This window comes from Meles meles, chromosome 8, assembly GCF_922984935.1.
Source record: "Meles meles chromosome 8, mMelMel3.1 paternal haplotype, whole genome shotgun sequence".
Classification (NCBI taxonomy): domain Eukaryota; kingdom Metazoa; phylum Chordata; class Mammalia; order Carnivora; family Mustelidae; genus Meles; species Meles meles.
In genome coordinates this window covers 115,012,776-115,034,826 of record NC_060073.1, presented here as the reverse complement: position 1 = coordinate 115,034,826, position 22,051 = coordinate 115,012,776, and the positions used below count along the sequence as shown (strand labels likewise).

General features: G+C 43.0%; 2 protein-coding genes across 3 annotated transcripts in view; both read right to left on the bottom strand.

The window, feature by feature from the left end:
* Positions 1–4,371: 4,371 nt before the first annotated feature.
* ALKBH8 (alkB homolog 8, tRNA methyltransferase) overlaps positions 4,372–22,051 on the bottom strand; it is a 55,968-nt gene continuing 38,288 nt past the window's right edge. For both annotated transcript variants that reach the window (XM_046016588.1, XM_046016589.1), the window contains exons 10-12: positions 15,096–15,352; positions 6,151–6,300; positions 4,372–5,293 (exon numbers count right to left, since the gene is read on the bottom strand). In XM_046016588.1, the coding sequence (XP_045872544.1) occupies positions 4,742–5,293; positions 6,151–6,300; positions 15,096–15,352 (959 nt within the window). In that variant the 3' untranslated portion in view covers positions 4,372–4,741. The remainder of the gene's footprint in view (positions 5,294–6,150; positions 6,301–15,095; positions 15,353–22,051) is intronic.
* On the bottom strand, positions 17,576–21,782 carry LOC123949230 (serine/threonine-protein kinase tousled-like 1). The gene is given in 2 exon segments (XM_046016587.1): positions 17,576–20,139; positions 20,141–21,782. Coding segments are annotated over 2 exon segments (2,313 nt in total). The 5' UTR covers positions 21,488–21,782; the 3' UTR covers positions 17,576–19,173.

Here is a 22,051-nt window from a genome sequence, read left to right as displayed (position 1 = left end):
AACGTGATACCAAAACTTTTCGTGCAGCTATCATGGCCAAAACAGTGAGGTTCTGGCATAAAAACAGAGACAAAGATAGAACAAAACAAAACAAAACAAAAACTAACCAGAAATATGTGGTTTTCCCACAATGGTGTCAAGCAATTCATTTGGGGAAAAAAATAATCTTTTCAAAATGATGTTGGAACAACTGATAGCAACATGCAAAAAAGCCAGTCAACCCTCACGACATGTGAAAAAAATTAATTTGAAATAGATCATAGACCTAAATGTAAGGGCTAAGGCTGTGAAACTTCTAAATGACAACATAAGAAAAAATCTTAGTGATGTGAGTTGGGCAAAAATTTCTTCAATAGAACACAAAAAGCACAACCTATAAAATTTTAAAAATGTGGATGAACTGGGTTTCATCAAAATTTAAAATGCTGGCTCTTCAAAAGACATCCCTAAGAAAATAAAAAGTAAGCCACAGACTGGGAGAAAATTCTTGCAAAGTATATGTATGATAAAGCACTTTTATCTAGAATATATATAACTTACATAACTCATTAAAGACAATTCAACTTTTTAAAAATGGACAGAAGACTTGAACCAATACTTCACCTATGAATATATACAAATAGCAAATAATATAAAAATGCTCCATATCACTTGTTTTTAGGGAAATGCAAATTTAAAATACAGAAAATACTATTATAAATACAGAGTAGAATGGCTAACACTAAAACGACTGATATTACAAGTGTTGGCAAGGATGTGGAGTAACTGAACTCTCCAACACGGCTCATGGGACTTCAAACTGGAACAGCCACTCTGGAGAACAGTTTGCTGGCGTCAAGTTAAACATACACTTACTATATGACCCAGGATTCGTTCATCTCTGAGGTATTTATCCAAGAGAAATGAAAACATACAGACACAAAAATGCACTCCTAAGTGTTCAGAGCAGCCTTAAACACACACACACACACACACACACACACACACAAGTTCTGAACCGGAAATAGCCCAAATGCCTATCATCTGATGAATGGACGACCAGACTGTGATAAATCTTTACAGCAGAATACTACTCCACAATGAAAGGAAGATACTATTGATACATGCAAGAACAAAGATGAATCTCAAAAGTACTATTTTGAGTGGGAAAAAAAAAAAGAGAGACAAAAGTCTACAAGCGTATGATTCCAGAAATTCTAGAAAAGGCAAAAGTAGAGCAATAGAAAGCAGATCAGTCTTGACCATAAGAAGAAGGAACCGACTGCAAAGGGGCAAGAAGGAACTTTATGGGGTGATGGAAATGTTCTCTATCTTGATTGTGGGAATGATAACATGACTATCTGTTGCAATGAGTCAAAACTCATCAAAGTATACACTAAGAATGGGTGAATATTATATGTAACTTATACCTCATAGAAGCTGACATAAAAATCTATTTAAAACATTTAACTCAGGGGCTCCTGGGTGGCTCAGTGGGTTAAAGCCTCTGCCTTCGGCTCAGGTCATGATCTCAGGGTCCTGGGATCAAGCCCCGCATCGGGCTCTCTGCTCAGCAGGGAGCCTGCGTCCTCCTCTCTCTCTGCCTGCTTCTCTGCCTACTTGTGATCTCTGTCTGTCAAATAAACAAAATCTTAAAAAAAAATTTAATTCAGATAAATAAATCTGAGAAAGGAGAGCATGAACAGGGGGAGGAGCAGTGGGAGAGGAACCAGCAGACTCTGCAGTGAGCGCAGAGCCCAACGCGTGGCTCGATGCCATGACCTGAGCCAGAATCAAGAGGCTGACATTCAACCGACTGAGCCACCCACGTGCCCCCCAAACTGTTCCGAAGTTTGAAGTCTGTATTACACAGAAAGGCATACAGGTCGTAAGGGTCTTGTCACACACTCAGCACGTGAGTGAATGAACACCAAGCAAACACCCATGTCAATGCCCCCTCCCCGAGAAAGAACACTGTGAACGCCCCCAGAAGGCCCATTCACTCCTTCTTTTCAGAAGTTCACTGTTCTCTAAGTCTTATAAAACCAGAATATTGCTTGTTTTTAACTCTCACCTCAAGAAAAGTGTGCAGTAGAGTTAACCTTATCCAAAAAGAGGTCTGGCCTTTGCCTTGGGCTCCTGGGAGCGGATCTCTAAGCCCTCGCAATATCCTGCCTGAGTAGTATGTTTCCCTGGGGGCCCTGGGCCAAGCGGTTATCAGCCTGACCTCCAGAGAAGCTCTCGATTAAAGGTCAGCAGCAGGAGTGGTCAACCATGTTCGTGTAGTTGGGCCCTCAACTAAACATCCGAACACCCAGCCTCCAGTGCTCCTCCCTGCCTGGCAACCCCCCCGGGGTGTGCTGTCAGTTATCACCACCGGGGGAAGTCACGCTGTGGAAATCTCACTGGGAGAGGGCGACCGGAAATTCCACGTGCGCAACACTCCTGTAATTGGCACCAAGCACCCCTTCCCCGGGCTGACTTTAATCCGTATCCTTTTGCTGTAACAAATATGGTCATGAGTGTAACAGTGTCTGTGAGTTCCGCGAGCCCTTCTAGCAAATTATCAAGCCCGAGGGGGCTCGTGGGAGCCCCCGAACTGGCAGTTGGCGTCAGAAGTGAAGGTGGTCTGGAAAGACACACCTGAACTCTGCAGAAGTCATTCCGTTATTCCTTCTTCGACGCAGCTTAATGTACCTTGTAAGGACAGTTTATTCACTGTCGTCGCTCATGCAGTAACAATGAATTAACGTCATTTACTCACTACTTCTGATAGACAGAGGGACTTTTTCCAGTTTTGCCTTGTTATTATTGATAGACCTAGAAGGACAAATAGAGAGATTCATAATCATAGAGGGAAATTTTGATACATATGTTTCACCTGATAAGAACAAAGCAGATAAAAAAAAATCAGTAAAAACATAGGTTTTAATTATACCTTTAACAAATCAGATTTGATATCACTCAATACCTAAAACTCTTGTGGGCTTTCTCTGGGAGTAACGGTAATAAACATTCTTCCCAAATGCTTACGATGTTCTTATACTACTGTAAGAGCTCTGTAAGTATTATTACAGCTAATTTCATAATAAATCTTCCAACTTTACAGCTGAGACACTGAAGCATGGAGAAGTTAGGGAATTTGTCCAGAGTCCCACAGCTTAAAAAAAAAAAAAAAGGCAGATTGAGAGTTCAACTTCAGATCTGCTTCAAAAGCCAAGTTCTGAATTCCATTTCTATTTTCTACCTCTTCCTGAGGTAATGTTGGTATTTGTGTCTTCCTTGGAAATCAATTCCATCCAGAGTTTAAAATTTATTAGCATGATCTGAACCTCAAATTGTGATATGAAGTCCTAGAATATCTATCAGATTAAAACTGCTTTTTAGCCATCTGGTTTTTTTCTTTCCATATCATGAACCTTATAAATTCATCTGGAGGGAACAATTATAATCTTGCAGTGAAATTCCATGACAAAAATAATCATTGCCTCACCTAAGACCTATTGGTCACCCCGGTTTCTGGAAGCCTGATGTTTGAAAACAAACATCACTAACATTAACAAGAGATACAATCGTCTAGGCATCATCACTTATGGAAAGCAATTTTCCTTGAAGTTGTCTTTTAAGCATTACGACTATAAAGCAATGCACACCGGCAGTAAAGTGGTTTAAAAAAAAAAAAGTACTTTCCTTTCTGTGTGATCATTTGACCTATGATCAACTTTCTAACTTTACTCCTCCTGGAAATTCATCGGAAATAGTAAGTTAACTGAGTAACTACGACATAGTTGTAGGTGAAAACTGCTGATTGCACCCAGACGAGAACCAACGATGAATGAACTAGAAATACCCAATGGGACACCGCAGCTCGGCATTACGGGCATAATTAGGTCTGACAATACTAACTTTTGCTATTTAAACAAAGGAGTTATAAGAGCGTAACACCCAACTCAATGCATTGGGGGACCAGTTAATTCTTGCTAATAAACTACCGTCAGGATTAGTGGTTATCTCAGCCACTTAAAAATAAACCCTCCCACTATCTTACTTTCCCCCATGGCATTCAGCGCCATCTAGCACACAGTGTCTGCTTATTTGCTTATTGTCTGTCCTTCTACAACGAAGTTCCAGGAGGGCAAGAGCTTTTGTTCTTGTTCGCTGCCGCACACCCAGTTCCTAGCATAGTAACTGATGCGTAGTGCGGGTTCGGTGAGGATTTGTTGGATGACGTTCCTATTCAGGTGTGGCTATTATCTGATGGACTAACATCTTACTGAGCACCTACTGTGTGCCGTGCCCTATGACAGTAAGGCAAGGGGACAGAGTGGTTATCAGCTGTGATTTTATAGAGTTAATCATCAAATATAAAACTTCAGACAGCTCTCTATTGACCAAGAATATTTTCTTTATTAAAACGTTGTACGATTACATTACTAAGATTCTATGTGATTTAGCTCAATCAATAACATGTACAGCAGAACTTAATCTTCAATGTGCTGTTTTCTCACCCCAAACACTTCACAGATGACCTCAGTCACTTGTACAAACCACCCTGTTCCTCCCCATGCAGGAGGATAAAATGAGATCAGCCACAGCAGCGGACTAGATGGGTCCTAAGTAATCTCGGCTCCCAAATTTGTCTTAGGCATGCTCCTCTGGGACTTTTCCACTCATTTTCTCTTGAATGAAAAAGACAGTAAGTTTAGCTTCCTTTAAGAAACCAAATGAGCGTCTTTGCCTGTATCGGTCTTCACAGAGACAATCAGACCTTCTGAAGAACCACACACCAGTTGCCCTGGTCATAGTAGCTCTGCAGCAGGCGGACACAACTCAGGGTCTGGCAGGCTGCCTCCAGCTCGCCCTCACGGAACACGTGGTAGTAACGATGGAACACGGCGCCCGGAGCCCGGGATCCTGCTGCACCAACAGGCTTGCCCTTCCCGGGGCTGCCCTTATGGTGCCAGGGAACCAGTAAGTCTTGAGCATGAAAAGAAGTCCTGTTAGTGTGAACAGGTAGCTTGGCATCCGTGACATCGCTGGCGTTACCCCCTTCCCCCGGGCAGTCGGGAATGGCGGCGACACAACACGGGGCGTCCTGGTCACCCACGTCAGGCACCTGCCCTCCCAGTGACTCGGGCACCGCTGCCGCGTCACTGTCCATCTCCTGTTCCTTTCCTTGGCTAACTCTGTTTTCTCTAAGATACTTGGATTTCTTCTTATTATATTCCTGTTCCATCGCCCAGACATAAACCAGTGCTGTCCCACCAGGCCTCAGGAGTCGAACAAGTTCTCGGAGAGCCGCCACTCTGCGCTCCTAGTGAAAAAAACCACGTTGCCCTTTATCGACCGAGAGGAAAGGCAGAGAGCAAACAGGGAACAGTCATCACCCTGTAAGTGATGACAGGGCTGTTTTCATTACAATGAACAGCCCCCAAAATCTCCAAAATACAAAGCAAAAAAGAAGAAAAAGGGAAATTTTGTTCTGCGACTGAGGGGGTAAAACGTGTCAGAGAAACAGGGAAAAGGGCATGTTTAATTGTGTTAATAGAGCAGAAGCAGAGGTGGTTATCCACTTGATTTCATTTTGAAGTCAGGTAAGCTCGTCAGGTGTACGGAGATGCCGGGTGATCAGCCGGCTCCCAGGGGAATCTGTAAGATCATTGCTTAGGTTAGGGAGAAACCCCTGACACACGGAGAAACAAGCTGTTTTTTCTTTTAAGAAAAATATAAAACATTACATTCACTTGTTTCAAAACCAGGAACGTCTGTGACGATTAGAAGCAAGAGTGACCGCTCCTCAACACCGGAGCTTTGAAAAAAGAAGACAAGCAGGCGGGAAGGAGGGGACAGCAAAGGTCAGGGAGGCAGGTGCGGGCCCGCGGTGGGGGGAGCTCCCCGCTGTGTGACAGCGGAACTGTGGAGCCCCTGGACCCGGGAACACTCGGGCCGGGCCGCAGGCAGAACCAGGCGGCACTAAAAGCGCGTCCCCCCACCCACCACTTCGGCCTCGCGGGAGCTCCGCCGTGTACCTCCTTTGCGAAGGCGGCGAAGGGCCCGGCCACCAGGGAGAGGACCGGGAGACCGGAGAAGCTGCGATCAGGTCCACCGCGGCCTCCCGGGACCACATCCTGCCCCGAGCTGCAGTTCTGGGGAGACAGAGGCAACACTCACGGCAGTGGCGAGGTGGTGAATCACCGCGATGGAGAGGCATGCGTCGCACGAGCCGCTGCGCAAGGGCACGGCCAGCGCATCCCCGACCAGGGCCTGGAAGCGCCGCTCGCCGCAGATGTCCACGAGGCTCTGGCTGCGATCACAGCCGATCTGCGGCAGAGAGAGAGAGAGAATTCTGGAACGGGTTGTTTGGACGAACCGAGAGCTCCCGAGCCACAGCGTACTCACTAGCACACGCTCTGCGGCAGATCTCACGCCCGCGGGAAACGCTGGGAGGCCGGGAGCGTCTCAGTCCCTCCAGCCGGCGCCAAGGTCCGTCCGGTACCCGCAGGGCAGCCTTTCCCTCGGCCCCGGAGTCGAACCGAACTCGGAGCCGCGCGCGGAAACACACGAAGCGGAGTAAAGACAACAGAGGTGGACACGGGAAGTCCCCACTGGCATCCAGTGCATCACCGACCAGAATGCAGAGCTTTGTGTAACAGAAACCATCCCCAAAACACAGACGTCTGGTCCTTTGTGGGGGGCTACAGGTGTCTCGCAACACGACATAAATTCTACTGTGCTGGCCCCCACAGCAGGAGGACGGCTGCGGTCTTTGCCCGCTTCTTTTTACCTTGCAATACATGTTACTGTACAGTCAGAAAATAAAATCCCCAAACAATAAAAAAGTAAAATAATTAATTTCACTTTTTTAAAGCTTTTGAGTCTTGTTCTGTTCAACACCTAACCTACATACATCAAGAATAAAGTGCTTAATTCAAACTTTGTAAAATGCTATTTAATGAAACCTTTTAGTCTAAGCCAACCATCATGGGGGAACAGCAGCGTCCCTTCATGTCCCCAGGCAGGGAGGCCTCTTGTGCCCTCCACAAGGGCTCGGTTCTGCTCAACATGTTTGGGAGCAGGACTGTCGGTCTCCTCTCCAGCTCTGCTGTAATTTTTGTACCCAGTTTTGCTGTTTAGTCCCGAGAGTACCCTGTGTGTGCGTGTGTGTGTGAGTGTGTGTGTGTGTGTGTAGGACCAGAGCAATGCACAATATGCACAGGTAAACTGAGAGACGATGGGAGTGGCATGAGAAATATTAAATCACTAATTAATAATTATCCCCAGATATTGCTTCTTAACTCATTCTTTACAAGAGAGAAGAAGCAACGTGAAAGAATTCAGCAGACAGAAGCGGCCACCTCAAGCTTGGATTTGCTCATTTGAATTTAAGATGCAGTGAGCACTGATCATTAGGGTTCCCTCAGCCTATCCCAGAATAAAGAATAAGAGTCCTCATGTCAAAACAAGTCTTACTAAGTTAAATCATGCTGCCATGCTAGCCAGACTTACCATGAATCTGCTCAATTTCCAAGTGGTATTAAACAGCTTCTATATTCCATCCCAGAGCTGCATTAATTTTTGAGGCATTAATGAAAGGCACCAAGCTAGAGGTAAAGCACAGCAATGTCCCCTTGATATATCTTAAGGCGAGAAAGTACGAAGGGCTCATTCCTAGCAACAGCAGCGCAATTCCCAATTGACTCCTGTCTTTACCTCCGTGGGATACATAACTGACTTACTTTTATGTCTTTTCTTCCATATTCTATGCTGCTGAGCCAGCAGCCACAGTATCAGGCTGACAATCCTATTCACATAATACGTGTGTTACATTCCAGGGCTTGTCACCTTATTTCACAATAAAATTCAGTTAACGGAGTCAGAAGTCTCAAGTCAGTCCAATTCTGACAGATTGCTATAGATCTTGCTAAAAGTCAACAGGAAAAAACCCAACTTTACTACAAAACAAATACCAGGAGAGAGAGCTCAATGAAGAAGGAAAGTTATTGCCCGAAAACCACGAGAAAGCAGAACAAGGAGAACAGCAGCCAAACCAAACCAGAGGAAATGTCCTTCCTCCCACTGCCAGGCCGCTGCACATCTGTATGGGGGGCTCCCCTGTGCCAACAAGAGACCAGGGTGGTTTGACTCACAAACCAGCAGGTCGAGTGTAGACAGGACTCACACGACCTGGCGCACGACCTCCATCCTGTGCTTACTCTGCCCAAGTCTTACACACAATCTTCGTCAAATCATCACTAATTTGCTCTCTTCCCTTTCCATTTTTAAATTTCCGTAAGTCTTTGGAACCAAGGACAGTACCCAGAATGTGAAGGGCTCCCTAATCACATTGCGTAATGTCAAGTATGACAGAATAGGGCTTATTTATAAATACAATTTATAAATACTCACACTTATTAAAGGACTATGTGAGGCTATGTAATTCTGTGTGCTGGATAGCCAGTGACATGAAAACACACACTGACTGGGTTTGAAATGCATACTTACTAATTTTTAAAATCTTCCACAAAACATTAAACATGCAATTCCTGAAAGCCTGGTAAAAAATGAAAGAACATTCAACCTAGTGGTCAGAGGTGCAAACTACAAAACAAGGTTTCATCTTTCTTCCAGTGAAGTATTGAAAATATTTTAAAACCAAAACACACCACGGTGATGGCAGTAAGAAAACCTGCTCTCTGAAGCTCTAGGACAGAACAAACGGACGCCACCGATTTCCAAGAGCTATCTGGTGCACCACTTTTTAAGGAGGATAAAATGTTCACAACTTTTTTTTTTTTTAAGTAGGCTCCACGCCCAGCACAGTCTCGTGCGGGGCTTGAACTCACAACCCTGAGATCAAGACCTGAGCTGAGATCAAGGGTTGGATGCTCAACCAACTGAGCCACCAGGCACCCCAAAAACATGTATAACTTTTGACCCAATAATTGTTCTTCTAAAAATTCATCCCAAAAAAAAATCCAAAAGACAAAAAAAGCTAAGCGAGCTAAAAAAACAAAACAAAATTGCCTTTTAACTGGAGCAGCCACCAGATATGACGGCAGATTCTGTATTAATGACCTCAACCCTGAACACACACCCGGAAGTTAGCTGCTGCTATTACACGGCAAATGAGGAAGACTTGTCTCACCACAGGTAAGTCATCCGCCCCAAGGTAAAATAGTTCAGTGGCAGCACAGAGATTCAGACCTGGGCTTTTCTCACTCCAAACCCCATGTTCTTCCTTCCTGTCAGACTGTTTCTCAGGGCAGATGCTTGTCCCTGTGTCGTTTATAAAAACCCCACACTGAACATGACGAAGCGTCCAGTAGCCTCTCCCTCACCGAGTGTTACCAAGTCTGGGAACTGTGTAAGGCCACACACTCACATGGAAGTACGAAGCCATATGAATGAGTCATCAAGGCGTACGCACACCCGGGACGACACAGGTTACAGGGAAAACACGGGAAGGACATCTCTCACAACAAAGTACTCTATTAGGGGTTAAGATTACAGGCAAACACCTTTCCTTTTTGTCCATTTTCTGAATTGCAGCTGTATTAGTTTTATTACTTAAAAAAATACCACATTTTTTAAGCTACTAAGGAAACAAGCACGATAGGGAGACGACACTGGCAGTAAGGGGTTCAGAGTGCGTGGAACGGGCGAAGCCCGTCAACTACCAGGAAAACAGCAACCAGAAGTCTCAAGCTAAACTAGCTGAATGATCGAGGAAAGCCACTAAACGTCTGTTTAGTCATAAAAATGCCTACTTCTTAGGGTTGAGATGAGAACCAAATGAAATGATGTGTATTAAATGCTTCATTCACTCTGCAAATGTTACAACAACTACACAGAACAAAGGGTGGACACAACTTCTCATCCTGGGTTCTAGATACAAAGAGAAATCCAGGTATCCTCAGTGTCTGTCACTCTGGGTGAAGGCCAAGCCGTTCGTTCCGAGTCTGTCCATCTCCTTCAAGGTTACAGGACACAGCGCTGTATATTCCGCTTCGCATGAGAAACTGAAAGCGAACTCACAGGTTTGCTCCTCGCTACTCAACAAACCATCAACAGGCTTCCATGATGTGCCAAGTAGGTGATTTCTGCTACATCTGAGATGACAGCCAGCTGTTCTGTCCGCAGAGTTGGCCTTTAAGATCTCTGTTAGCAGAACGCCACAGAATATAGACCCTGCTGCTAGAACAAGGTTCTAACACTTCTCCTGACACCATGGAACCTTGGGCCCGTTTTCCTGTTGGTAAAATGGGAGCAGTAAAATGATCTCCTACACCCTGTGAGAAAACACAGCCCAGCACTTCGCACACACTGTTAGTGGCCATTCTGTCCTTTCCATTACTGGGGTAGTCAACGGTTCACACACAAAGCAAAACAAAACCAGAAATATTCAGAAGGGTCTTACAGAAACACATCTTACATTATCAACAGATAACTGGCATTATTATTATCAGCTCTGCAATCCCAACTATTTACAGCAACCAAGAAAGTCCCTACAATGTATTAAGTAGTTATTTATCTGAGAAACACAGTCAGGTTGAAAGTGGTCTGAGACCAATGCACAGAATCATCACTTAGTGAGTGAGTCGGGCTGAGCTCTGGGTACATACTATCTCATCTACTGTTGGTAAAGGCGGCAAGTTTCCTGAAGGTATAAAGTCTCTGCCTACAAAATTTACCTCTGAACATAAAGGCAGCAGCCAGTGCTGATGACAGAAATGAAGAGTAACTAAAGACATCTAAAAAGTGAAAAGCAGTGGTGCGTGGGTGGCTCAGTTGGTTAATCGTCTCTCTTTGGTTCAGGTGATGATCGAGTCCCGCATCGGGCTCCCTGCTCAGCAGGGAGTCTGCTTCCCCCTCTCACCCACCTCCCTCTCACACTCTCTCTCCTCCTCTCTCATTCTATCTCTCAAATAAATACATAAATCTTAAAAAAAAAAAGATACCCCTAAAACAAATAATACATTATATGCTAATTTTAAAAAAAGAAATAAGAAAAAAAGAAAAATATCCCTGAAACAAATAATACATTATATGTTAATTAAAAAAAGAAAAAGAAATTTAAAAATGAAAGACAACTTATAAAACAATCTCCATGAGGGCTTAAGCTAGTATTTAAAAAATACATTTTGTTAAGGAAGCATGTAATAATACTATAAACTTTTTTTTAATTCTGAGGCAATCCTATGTATGCATACTTAGAATGAATGTCCCAGGTGACACCTCCTCATGAATATCAAAAAAATGCACACATTTTCAGGCTCGAAGACAGCTCCTCAAAATACATTCAAATACACAGGCAAGAGCTTCAACAGCTTCCCTCTACCATCCGTGACTCCGTTTCTGGTATAACGAACACTGAACTCCAGCCGGACAAGGCGTCTTCAATCCCGCACCGAACCAATACCTACGGAGCCTTCCCGAGAGGTCGGGCCCGCAGCAGGCTCTGCGAATCGCACGTGCCAACCACAAAATGAATATAAGAATGGAGAGTGACTATACTTGTGATTTCCTAATTCTTCCACGTGAATTCCTTCTTGAACAGATTCAGATTTTTGGCAAATCATGTTTCTCAACTGTAACAGGATAAGGTGGTCGGAAGGACTCCGTTCCACCCAGCTTCGCGGCCACAGGTGCCGTCGGGCCCGATAAAGCCGTGAGTTAGACCACTCACGGAAAGAAGGTGCAAGAGCAGAGCTCCCTGAGGGACGTTCTGGACACCACCTTAAGATGACAGTCTCAGAAGACGTCACTGATTTTAAGTGGCGCACCGAGAATTCTTCCACGTGAACAAACCTAACTCATTAGACCTTATTCTTCTTAGACTAAAATTTAGTTGTAAACATAATGACAATAGATGGATACTAATGTCTGCTCTCGATGAAATATCTGTCTCCTAATGCATGAACCCTGCCTTTCCTCAAGCGCAGCATAACTCACTTTGCTCATGGAGGGAGTAAAGATACAGATGATGCGCCAAACGACATCCTCCAGGGACCCCTGGGTGCGCACTGCTCTCGTTGTCCCTACCCACCCTCCTGACTCTAGTCCTCCTGCCCCTAATCTTGAGAAAGGAAAGCTTTGGTCCTCTCGGAGCAGTGCTGACATGGGTATTTACAATAATGCACCAGTATAGGGAGAGCGATCTCCTTCCCAGCACGGCAGAAAAAAAAGTGACTGCAGGGACAAAATCCAGCATCCGTTCCTGATTAAAACGCTTCAAAGTATATGGATAGAGGGAACATTCCTGAACTTCATAAAATCTATCTATGAAAGACCCACAGCAAATATCATCCTCAATGGGAAAAAGCTTGCAGCCTTCCCGTTGAGATCAGGAACACGACAAGGATGCCCACTCTCACCACTCTTGTTCAACATAGTATTAGAAGTCCTAGCAACAGCAATCAGACAACAAAGAGAAATAAAAGGTATCCAAATTGGCAAGGAAGAAGTCAAACTCTCTCTCTTCGCAGATGACATGATTCTTTATATGGAAAACCCCAAAGACTCCACCCCCAAACTACTAGAACTCATACAGCAATTCAGTAACGTAGCAGGATACAAAGTCAATGTACAGAAATCAGTGGCTTTCTTAGACACTAACAATGAAAATACAGAAAGGGAAATTAGAGAATCGATTCCATTTACTGTAGCACCAAGAACCATAAGATACCTGGGAATAAACCTAACCAAAGAGGTAAAGGATCTGTACTCGAGGAACTACAGAACACTCATGAAAGAAACTGAAGAAGACACAAAAAGATGGAAGACCGTTCCATGCTCTTGGATTGGAAGAATAAACATTGTTAAAATGTCTATACTGCCTAGAGCAATCTATACTTTTAATGCCGTTCCGATCAAAATTCAACCGGTATTTTTCAAAGAGCTGGAGCAAATAATCCTAAAATTTGTATGGAATCAGAAGAGACCCCGAATTGATAAGGAAATGTTGAAAAACAAAAACCAAACTGGCGGCATCATGTTACCCGATTTCAAGCTTTACTACAAAGCTGTGATCACCAAGACAGCGTGGTACTGGCATAAAAACAGACACATAGACCAGTGGAACAGAGTGGAGAGCCCAGATATGGACCCTCAACTCTATGGTCAAATAATCTTCGACAAAACAGAAAAAAATATACAATGGAAAAAAGACAGTCTCTTCAATAAATGGTGCTCGGAAAACTGGACAGCGATATGTAGAAGAATGAAACTCGACCATTCTCTTACACTGTACACAAAGATAAACTCGAAATGGATAAAAGACCTCAACGTGAGACAGGAATCCATCAGAATCCTAGAGGAGAACATAGGCAGTAACCTCTTCGATATCAGCCACAGCAACTTCTTTCAAGATATGTCTCCAAAGGCCAAGGAAACAAAAGCGAAAATGAACTTGTGGGACTTCATCAAGATCAAAAGCTTCTGCACAGCCAAGGAAACAGTCAACAAAACAAAGAGACAACCTACGGAATGGGAGAAGATATTTGCAAATGACAGTATAGACAAAAGGTTGATATCCAGGATCTATAAAGAACTTCTCAAACTCAACACACACAAAACAGATAATCATATCAAAAAATGGGCAGAAGATATGAACAGACACTTCTCCAACGAAGACATACAAATGGCTATCAGACACATGAAAAAATGTTCATCATCACTAGCCATCAGGGAGATTCAAATTAAAACCACATTGAGATACCACCTGACACCAGTTAGAATGGCCAAAATTAGCAAGACAGGAAACAACGTGTGTTGGAGAGGATGTGGAGAAAGGGGAACCCTCTTACACTGTTGGTGGGAATGCAAGTTGGTGCAGCCACTTTGGAGAACAGTGTGGAGATTCCTCAAGAAATTAAAATTAGAGCTTCCCTATGACCCTGCAATTGCACTGCTGGGTATTTACCCCAAAGATACAGGTGTAGTGAAAAGAAGGGCCATCTGTACCCCAATGTTTATAGCAGCAATGGCCACGGTCGCCAAACTGTGGAAAGAACCAAGATGCCCTTCAACGGACGAATGGATAAGGAAGATGTGGTCCATATACACAATGGAGTATTATGCCTCCATCAGAAAGGATGAATACCCAACTTTTGTAGCAACATGGACGGAACTGGAGGAGATTATGCTGAGTGAAATAAGTCAAGCAGAGAGAGTCAAGTATCATATGGTTTCACTTACTTGTGGAGCATAACAAAAAACATGGAGGACATGGGGAGATGGAGAGGAGAAGGGAGTTGAGGGAAACTGGAAGGGGAGATGAACCATGAGAGACTATGGACTCTGAAAAACAACAAGAGGGTTTTGAAGGGGCGGTGGTGGGAGGTTGGGGAACCAGGTGGTGGGTAATAGGGAGGGCACGTATTGCACGGAACACTGGGTGTGGTGCAAAAACAATGAATACTGTTACGCTGAAAAGAAATTTTTAAAAAGTGAAAAAAAAAAAAAAGTGGATCGCAGGAAAGAAACCATAGCAACTGGAAACACAAATTTGGCAACAGAAAGAAGTGGATTCAGATCCTGCGCCTCGCACTGTAACCCTGATCACATGGCTTAAGCTCCTTAAGCCCTGGTTTCCTCAAGAGTAAGACACCAACAAATAATAACCTTTATTTTCTGCTACTATGAATAACAGAACACTATATTTGGCGTCAGAGGCATGGGTTCAAGTTTCAGCTCTGTCCCCTAATTACAGGACATCAGCGAAGTAATATAGTCTGTGAGTCTCAGTTGCTTCATTTATAACAGACAGATAAAAATATCAGCTTTAACTTCCTCACACTTAGAAGGATTGAAGCAAAGAAAGTGGTTTCTCTAAATATCCTTTCTGACCTGTAAAAAGTTTAATAAATTTAAGATAGCTTTACTGATAAAATAAGCAAAATCTAAAGGGAGGGGGGAAAACACACACATGCACTACAAATAATGGCAAGCATGCCCCCAAATTCTCAGGGGAATAAAAAAAAAAAGGAGTACTCAAAAATTTTCCATCTGTTGGTTATAACTTTTCATCAGTGACCTAAAAAACAGCATTCTAGCAGAAGGCAGAAGGTGATAACAACAGACAAAGCCAAAAGGGAGCCAGAAGCAAAGTGACTTACCATGTATAGGTCCTGATTGATGCCAAGATACTTTCCATTTCCACAGCCAACATCGGCCACTAACGAACCACTTGGCAAAGCTTTCAAGAAGTCCACGACGCGCGGCCACGGGGTGTGCCTCGTGCTGCTGAAGTGCCCGGCAATCTCCTCGTAGACCCGATGGACGTGCTCCCGCTCCAGCTGCGAGGCTTCTCGAGCGCTCCCGGGAAGCGACAGGGAGGTCTGCTTCATCTGGCTGTCACAGACCAGAGGGTAACCTAATGGAAAAGGAAGGCAATATAAACCTTTTTTCTCTATCCAGTGGTTCATAAGGTATCATGTTTTCTTAAATGAACTAGCAATTCAATGCAAATTCGGTGGTAAGGGATAAGCAGGCTCTGATTTAACAGTTTAAAAACAGCTCTTACCCAACAAGTCCAATTTCGTGAGTGAGGGGCCAAGTAAAAAGAAGGGAAAATCCACCTGTATTAAGACATGAGCTGCAGTTCTACAACCGCCTAACAATGCAGGTGCCTAGTTCATCCGCGGATGAAGGGTCCTTTAATTTAGGAAAGCATCTTGTTGGGCCTGGCCTAACCAGAAGAAATTTAATGAATTCACAGGAGTTAGGGTTTTTCTCTTGGTCAGGAAAGGAAACAGGAGTTCAGGGGCCTTAGCATTCTGGGGAAAACAACAAGACCTAGGAGAAAGTGTCATTTGGTTATGACCACAAGCATTTAATGAACACCATTTGAAGCAGTTTGTACGGATGGTCTCAATTCTCACTGTAACTCCATGAGCTGGAACTACGGCATCCATTTCACAGATGAGGACACTGAGGCACAGAATGCTAAGTAACAATCCGGAAGTGACGAAGACGGTAAGTCACATAGCCAGGATTTGCATGCAGGCAGTGGGGACTCAAGAGCCCGCAATCTCAGTGACAACAGTACCAACACACCCTAAGGAGAACACCATCAACTCAAGGACATGACAAAGGACGTTGAGGATACACTGTTACCCTATTAACATCCTAATCAAATGGATTCTGCAGTTGCTCCCTGTTCCCTGCAACCCGTCTGACACTCATTTTAAATCCTTGCCTGCTCTCTGTTATGCTGTAATTTCCCTTTATCTTCGGCCGAAGTCTATGAGACACATCTTTTTACTGCAGCAGAGACAGGAGGAAAGAGCGGTGCTCCCGGAGAAGCCATAGTCAGGACAGAGGCAATAATGAGAAATCACGTGGCAGCTCAGAAGTGGGCCGCAGCGTGCACGGCTTCAGGAATTCTCCCTAACTCTAATCAGAGGGGGCCAAACCTCGAGAAAGAGGTGGGAGAGAGCTTGTGTCTGCTACCGTGTGAAGGGCAACTCTAAACGTTTCATGCAGAATTTAAGAAAGCCCGACGGCTCTAACAAGTGCAGCTGACAAGAGGCAGGTTACCTTGTATCTTGGGTACATCAGGATTACATTACTGCCTCCGCGACAGTGACCCTAAGCCGGTCCTGGCAACATTTTACTGTCTTAGAAATTATAAACAGCTAAGTAATCTAAAGAAAGGGGCAACCGATGGGGCGCCTGGGTGGCTCAGGTTATAGCCTCTGCCTTCGGCTCAGGTCATGATCCCGGGGTCCTGGGATCGAGACTCCACATCAGGCTCTCTGGTTGGCAGGGAGCCTGCTTCCTCCTCTCTCTCTGCCTGCCTTTCTGCCTACTTGTGATCTCTCTCAAATAAATAAAATCTTTAAAAAGGGGGGGGGCAACACTTATCCTTAAAAATTCACAAATTTTTACCAAAAGGATCCAAAAAGATGGCCTTGAATGTGAAAAACATCTGTAAACTGAATATACATTCAGACCTTCTATATTGTGCCTTGCGTTCAATTAATTTCCACAACAAAGAAACCTCTGCAGAAGAAAACCAGCTTGTCTCTCCAACTGTACCTCAGGTTCCTCAAGAACAGGAACCTTGAGAAAGGTCGTGCTCTAATTTTCAGTTATCTTGTAAAACTAGGGACAGTGTCAGACATTCAACAAATATGAAATACACTTTTTTAATTGATAAAAAAAATTGCTGTTTCAAGGTCTCAATGACACTTTTAGAAAAAGAAACAAAAATTTGTTTTAAGCTTCACTAACATCAAGATAACAAATTTAGCAAAAAAAAAGAAAAAGATATAAAATATACCAATTTTAAGTTTTCTACCACATACTATTTACAAAATGAAAGAGATTTTTACTCAATGAGTCCAAGAAATACAGGCCATGATGTACTTGTATAGACAATTCAGAATAACACCTTGACAAGTTTTTGAGCATTTCTTTTATTCCCTCCTAGATTTCCAAATTGGCCAAAACACAAACTACTGTGTATTCCCTTAGAGTATCTACTTACTATGGAACAATTGGTCATCTCTAACTCCTCGCTGGGTTAATTAGAAATAATTTAGAAACTTGGCAAGCTGTTTCCAATAAAACCTACTTTTGTACAACTGATATATTTTTTTTTAATTGTCATTGTTTATTACTGTTTTGGCTACATTCTCTACAATTTCAGCAGCATCTTAAAGAGACAATGTGTCTGTATGTACAATGAAACAAAATGGCTTGCAACATGAGAAATAAGAGCCACAGTTTAACTGTACAATATTAAGGAGAATCTGTGGTTATCACCTCCTTTTTCGGCAACGTGGACAACTTACATGCAAGTATCAGTATTGTGAACGTGACAAGTAATTCTTACAGGAGTAAAATATAACATCCTGAAAAATAATGGTTTCTACCATACAACGCAGTTAGAAATGTTCACATTTTAACAAATCTGTACAAACCACAAGAAACTTATTTGTGGGACCATCATCTCACCTTTCTGATAAGAACCTTCTAGAAATGTAGGATAAACATGAACAATTTATAAATCTAGTTATCTATGTGCTCCACAGCCCTAGAACCCAAGAATCTGATTTAGTGAACCCTATATGTCCAAGATGGGTCATTTTTACATGCCTTGATTGTTAATGAATGCCAGCCTTTAATATCTCTCTATGATGTACAGTCAACTTGCACCTTTAAGGAGGTCATTAGATTTTTTAGCAAAGAAGCAACATCATTTAGCAGCAATTAAAGCGCCTTCAAGAAGACTTAAAAAAAAATACAATATCCAATTAGAAAAGCCATATTTTTAAACATTTGTACAAGAATAAGCTGCTGAAACTTGGTAATTGAAATACAACATCTGTACAACAATTTACAATAGAGCTAGAAGGGAATTTATCATTATCCTGCATAGAACTGGTCTGATCTGCATTTGGTTACATACTGTCACTTGTTTATGAACAAGGCCTGGTAACAAAGGGAAAATATCTTAATTCAAACATGTTGAAAACACCAGAGATAGTGAATTCAACTGATTTTAAAACAAGCAGCTCATTTTGTCAAAGGTGTAAAGTATGTAGGAGTAACAGCTCTCCTGTTAATGACTAGTGGAAAAAAAACCCAATAAAACAAAAATGGACACATGGTTTCGAGGTACAACTTGGTAAAAGCCAAAATAGGCAAGTGACAAAGTCTAACTATGTCTAATGATTCTAACTCTCACATTCTACTATGAAACACAAATGTCACTGTCATTCAGTTCTTACTTTGGTTTCAGCAGATTAACTGCTGAATGCTGAAGAATGTATCCAGGCACTATAGTTCTTGTGTTAGAAATATTTTTTCCATGTGTTTTTAAATAATGAAAAACTACCCTTCATATTAGAACTCTCTAGTAACAACCAAATGTATTTAAGTATTATAAACGTTATTTACAGTGTTCCCCCAAACAGTTTTTCTTAACATGGTATTCCTGTTTCTGTGCAACAGGCAGTCATCCTTCACTGCTCAAGGTTATAGTCAAAAGTGTACATTTTATTCATTGTCCATGATCCACTCTCATACAAATGACGCCATGAAGAACTTCAGTTCACAAATAGTTCTCAACCATGTCCTGTGTGGAAAAAAAAAAAAAAAAAACCAACAGAAAACAATCAAATGCTCTCAAACTCAAGTGTGTATCTGGAAGCAATTCAAAGAGATCATGCCAATTTTGGAGGAAAATCAGTAAGTGATGATGCTTGAGGAAGGGGGTGTGGGGGATGCTGTAAGCCCAGCCATGTGTAAGTTTCCTGAAGAATTCGATCTTCTCATATGCGGGAGAAGGTATGGGTCATTTGCCAGTTGGTGCACATCAAACCGATCTTCTTTTCGGTAGGCTAGACAGCGTCTTATAAAGGCCTTTGCTTCACTGCTTACAACTGGTTTTACAGGGAACTGGACTTCTGTGGCTTTCAATATTGTATTTTCTTGAAGAATGTCTTGTTGTGATTGATTGTGACCAAATGGCTTTCTACCATAAAGACACTGAAAGAAAATAACACCGACTGACCACACATCAACCTTGTTGGAAATCTTTGGTGGTTCTTTTCCAACTACAAAACACTCAGGAGGTAAATACCAGTAAGTGCCTGCCCCTTGAGAAGTTAGATCCATTCCATCTACACCATAGCTATCATCATCCATGATCTTGGACAGACCAAAATCAGTGATTTTGATTTCTCCACATGCTGTGCCATCTACCAGAAGGATGTTTCCTGGCTTAAGATCATAATGTATAATAGGGGGTTTGATTTCATTGAGATATCTTAGTGCATTTACAATCTGCATTACAATAGACCTAGCTTCCTTCTCTGACATTAATTTATGTTGCTTCAGATAGAAATCCAAGTCATTGCCTTCACAGTACTCTAACACTGTACAAAACGTATCTGTATCCAAGGAGAAATAATCATAGAGTTTAACTATCCTAGGGTGATCCAGTTCTTTGTGTATTCTATATTCTCTGCAGGCGTGTTTGTGGTAGTTTTCCTTCTTCTCATCCCTCCAGCTTTTATTAAGCTGGTGAATCTTCACAGCAGCATATCTTTGTTCATAAAGGTCAAAAGCCTTATACACTTCACTAAAGCCACCTCTACCAAGCAGATGAAGTAACAGATATCTTTCATTTAACGTATCTTTCATTTAACGTTGGGTGATCTTTGAACTGTGAATTATCTTCATTATTTATTCTTTTGAGCTCTCGAATATGAAGATTTCTGACTCTTTCCAAACGTTCAAGTTCTGCCTGGATTTCTGCCTCTTCCTTTTTGAGATGTCCTAGTCTAAGTTTGAAAATTTCTTCCTGTTCATGATATTCTGCCAAAGTCAACAGTTGTGGTAAATTTGGTCTAACAAAAGGATCATTCTCTGCTCCACTGACTGCTTTGTTTTTCCTTTGTTTTGGTTCAGAATTGGTAGAGGGTGCCTGAGAATTATTAGCCGTGGGAGGTTTGCGTTTGGCTAGAAGTTTCCTTTGCCTTTCAATATCTTCCCTTTGCTGATTCACCCATTCTTGTTGCTTCACAAGATTCTGAAACGCAAAACCATCTGTCTATTGTTCAGTAAATGAAGCACCATGTCTAACTGTTGTGAAGTGCCCAAGGCGTAATCGGTCTTGCATACTCTTTTCTCTGCTTGACAATTTTTCTTGTGTACTCTTTTCAATAAGCAGCTTCTTGCTCATTGATATACACTTATTTAATCGTTCTTTGTATTTTTCAAGTAATTTTTGTTGTTCATCTATTTGCCGTCTGAGATCACAGTTAGCCCTGAGCAAGTCATCTATACGACCTTCCTTCTTTTCCAGGTCCTGGTTTTTATTACTTTCTAATGCTGCTAATTTCAGCATTGTGAGATCAGTCTGAGTAATTTTAAAGGATAACTGCTTTGGTTGTATAACAGGGTGGTCCCCAAAAGCTAACGCAGTCGGAGAAGGGCTATTCGGTCGAACAGATGAAGGAGTGGAATGTGAATGTGAATTCTGAGGAGAACGGATGGCAGTTGGTATGCCTCTTACTGGACTTGAGCCATTCCCACCTTGGTATTCAAAATAGTCACTAATTTTGTGGCCACGTCCCCCAATACTTTTTCCCTGACTACTTTCATTCTGGTTTTCTGCTTTTCTCTTTCTTCCTCTGGATGATTCTGATTGTTTCTTCTCTGGTGTCTCAGATTCTTTGTCACTTAAAGATCCCAAGCTTCCGAAACTGTGATTAGAACTTTCATTATTTGTTGAGGCTTTTGCTCCAACACTGCAACTGCCAGTGCTCCCTGTGCTCCCACTTGCAACTCCTGTAAATCTAGCTTCCAGTAATTCTTGCCTTCTTGGATCCAGACTATGAAGCTCATCCATTGCACCTTCCCTGGGCCTCCCGGATGGCGGCGTGTGATTCAGCAGGGACCTGGCCGCCGCCGCCGAGCCCGGGGTTGGAGACGTGGAGAGCTGGGACCAAGATGGCGGCCCCTCCAAACTTCCACTGCTACTTTGGACACTCATCAAGCTACTTTCTGGGAACCCGACTCCCCCCCTGCGACGGCAGCAGCGGCACCGGCACCGGCACCCGCCTCCGTCATGGCGGGGGCCGCGCTGAGGGCGAGCGAGGGAGCGAGGGCTGGGAGGGGAGAGTCAAGGGGATGGGGGAGGAAATCGAGAAGGGGGGAGGTAGGGAGGGAAGAGGTGAGGGGAGGAGAGGGGACGGGGAGGAGGAAAAGGGGGAGAAGCGAGGGAGCAGGCGGGCGCGCCGGGGAAGAGGCGGAGGGAGGGAGCGCGGCGGCGGAGGCGTCGAGGGGGCGCCCGCCGGAGTGACAACTGATATTTTAATGGCCTAAAATTTTATTTAGCACTCTTAACTGTGCCTTCAATTTAAAAAAAAATGTTTATTTGGCATCCAACTATGCTTAAGTACTATATTTAGGGAAAAATGAAGATGAATAAAATGCATTCCCTGCCTTTAAGGAATATAAACTCAATGGGGGCAGTTAGAAAAATCTACATTAAGTACAACATTACATAGAATATGAGAAATGCCATTAGAGAAGTTAAAACAAAGCTCTCCATGGT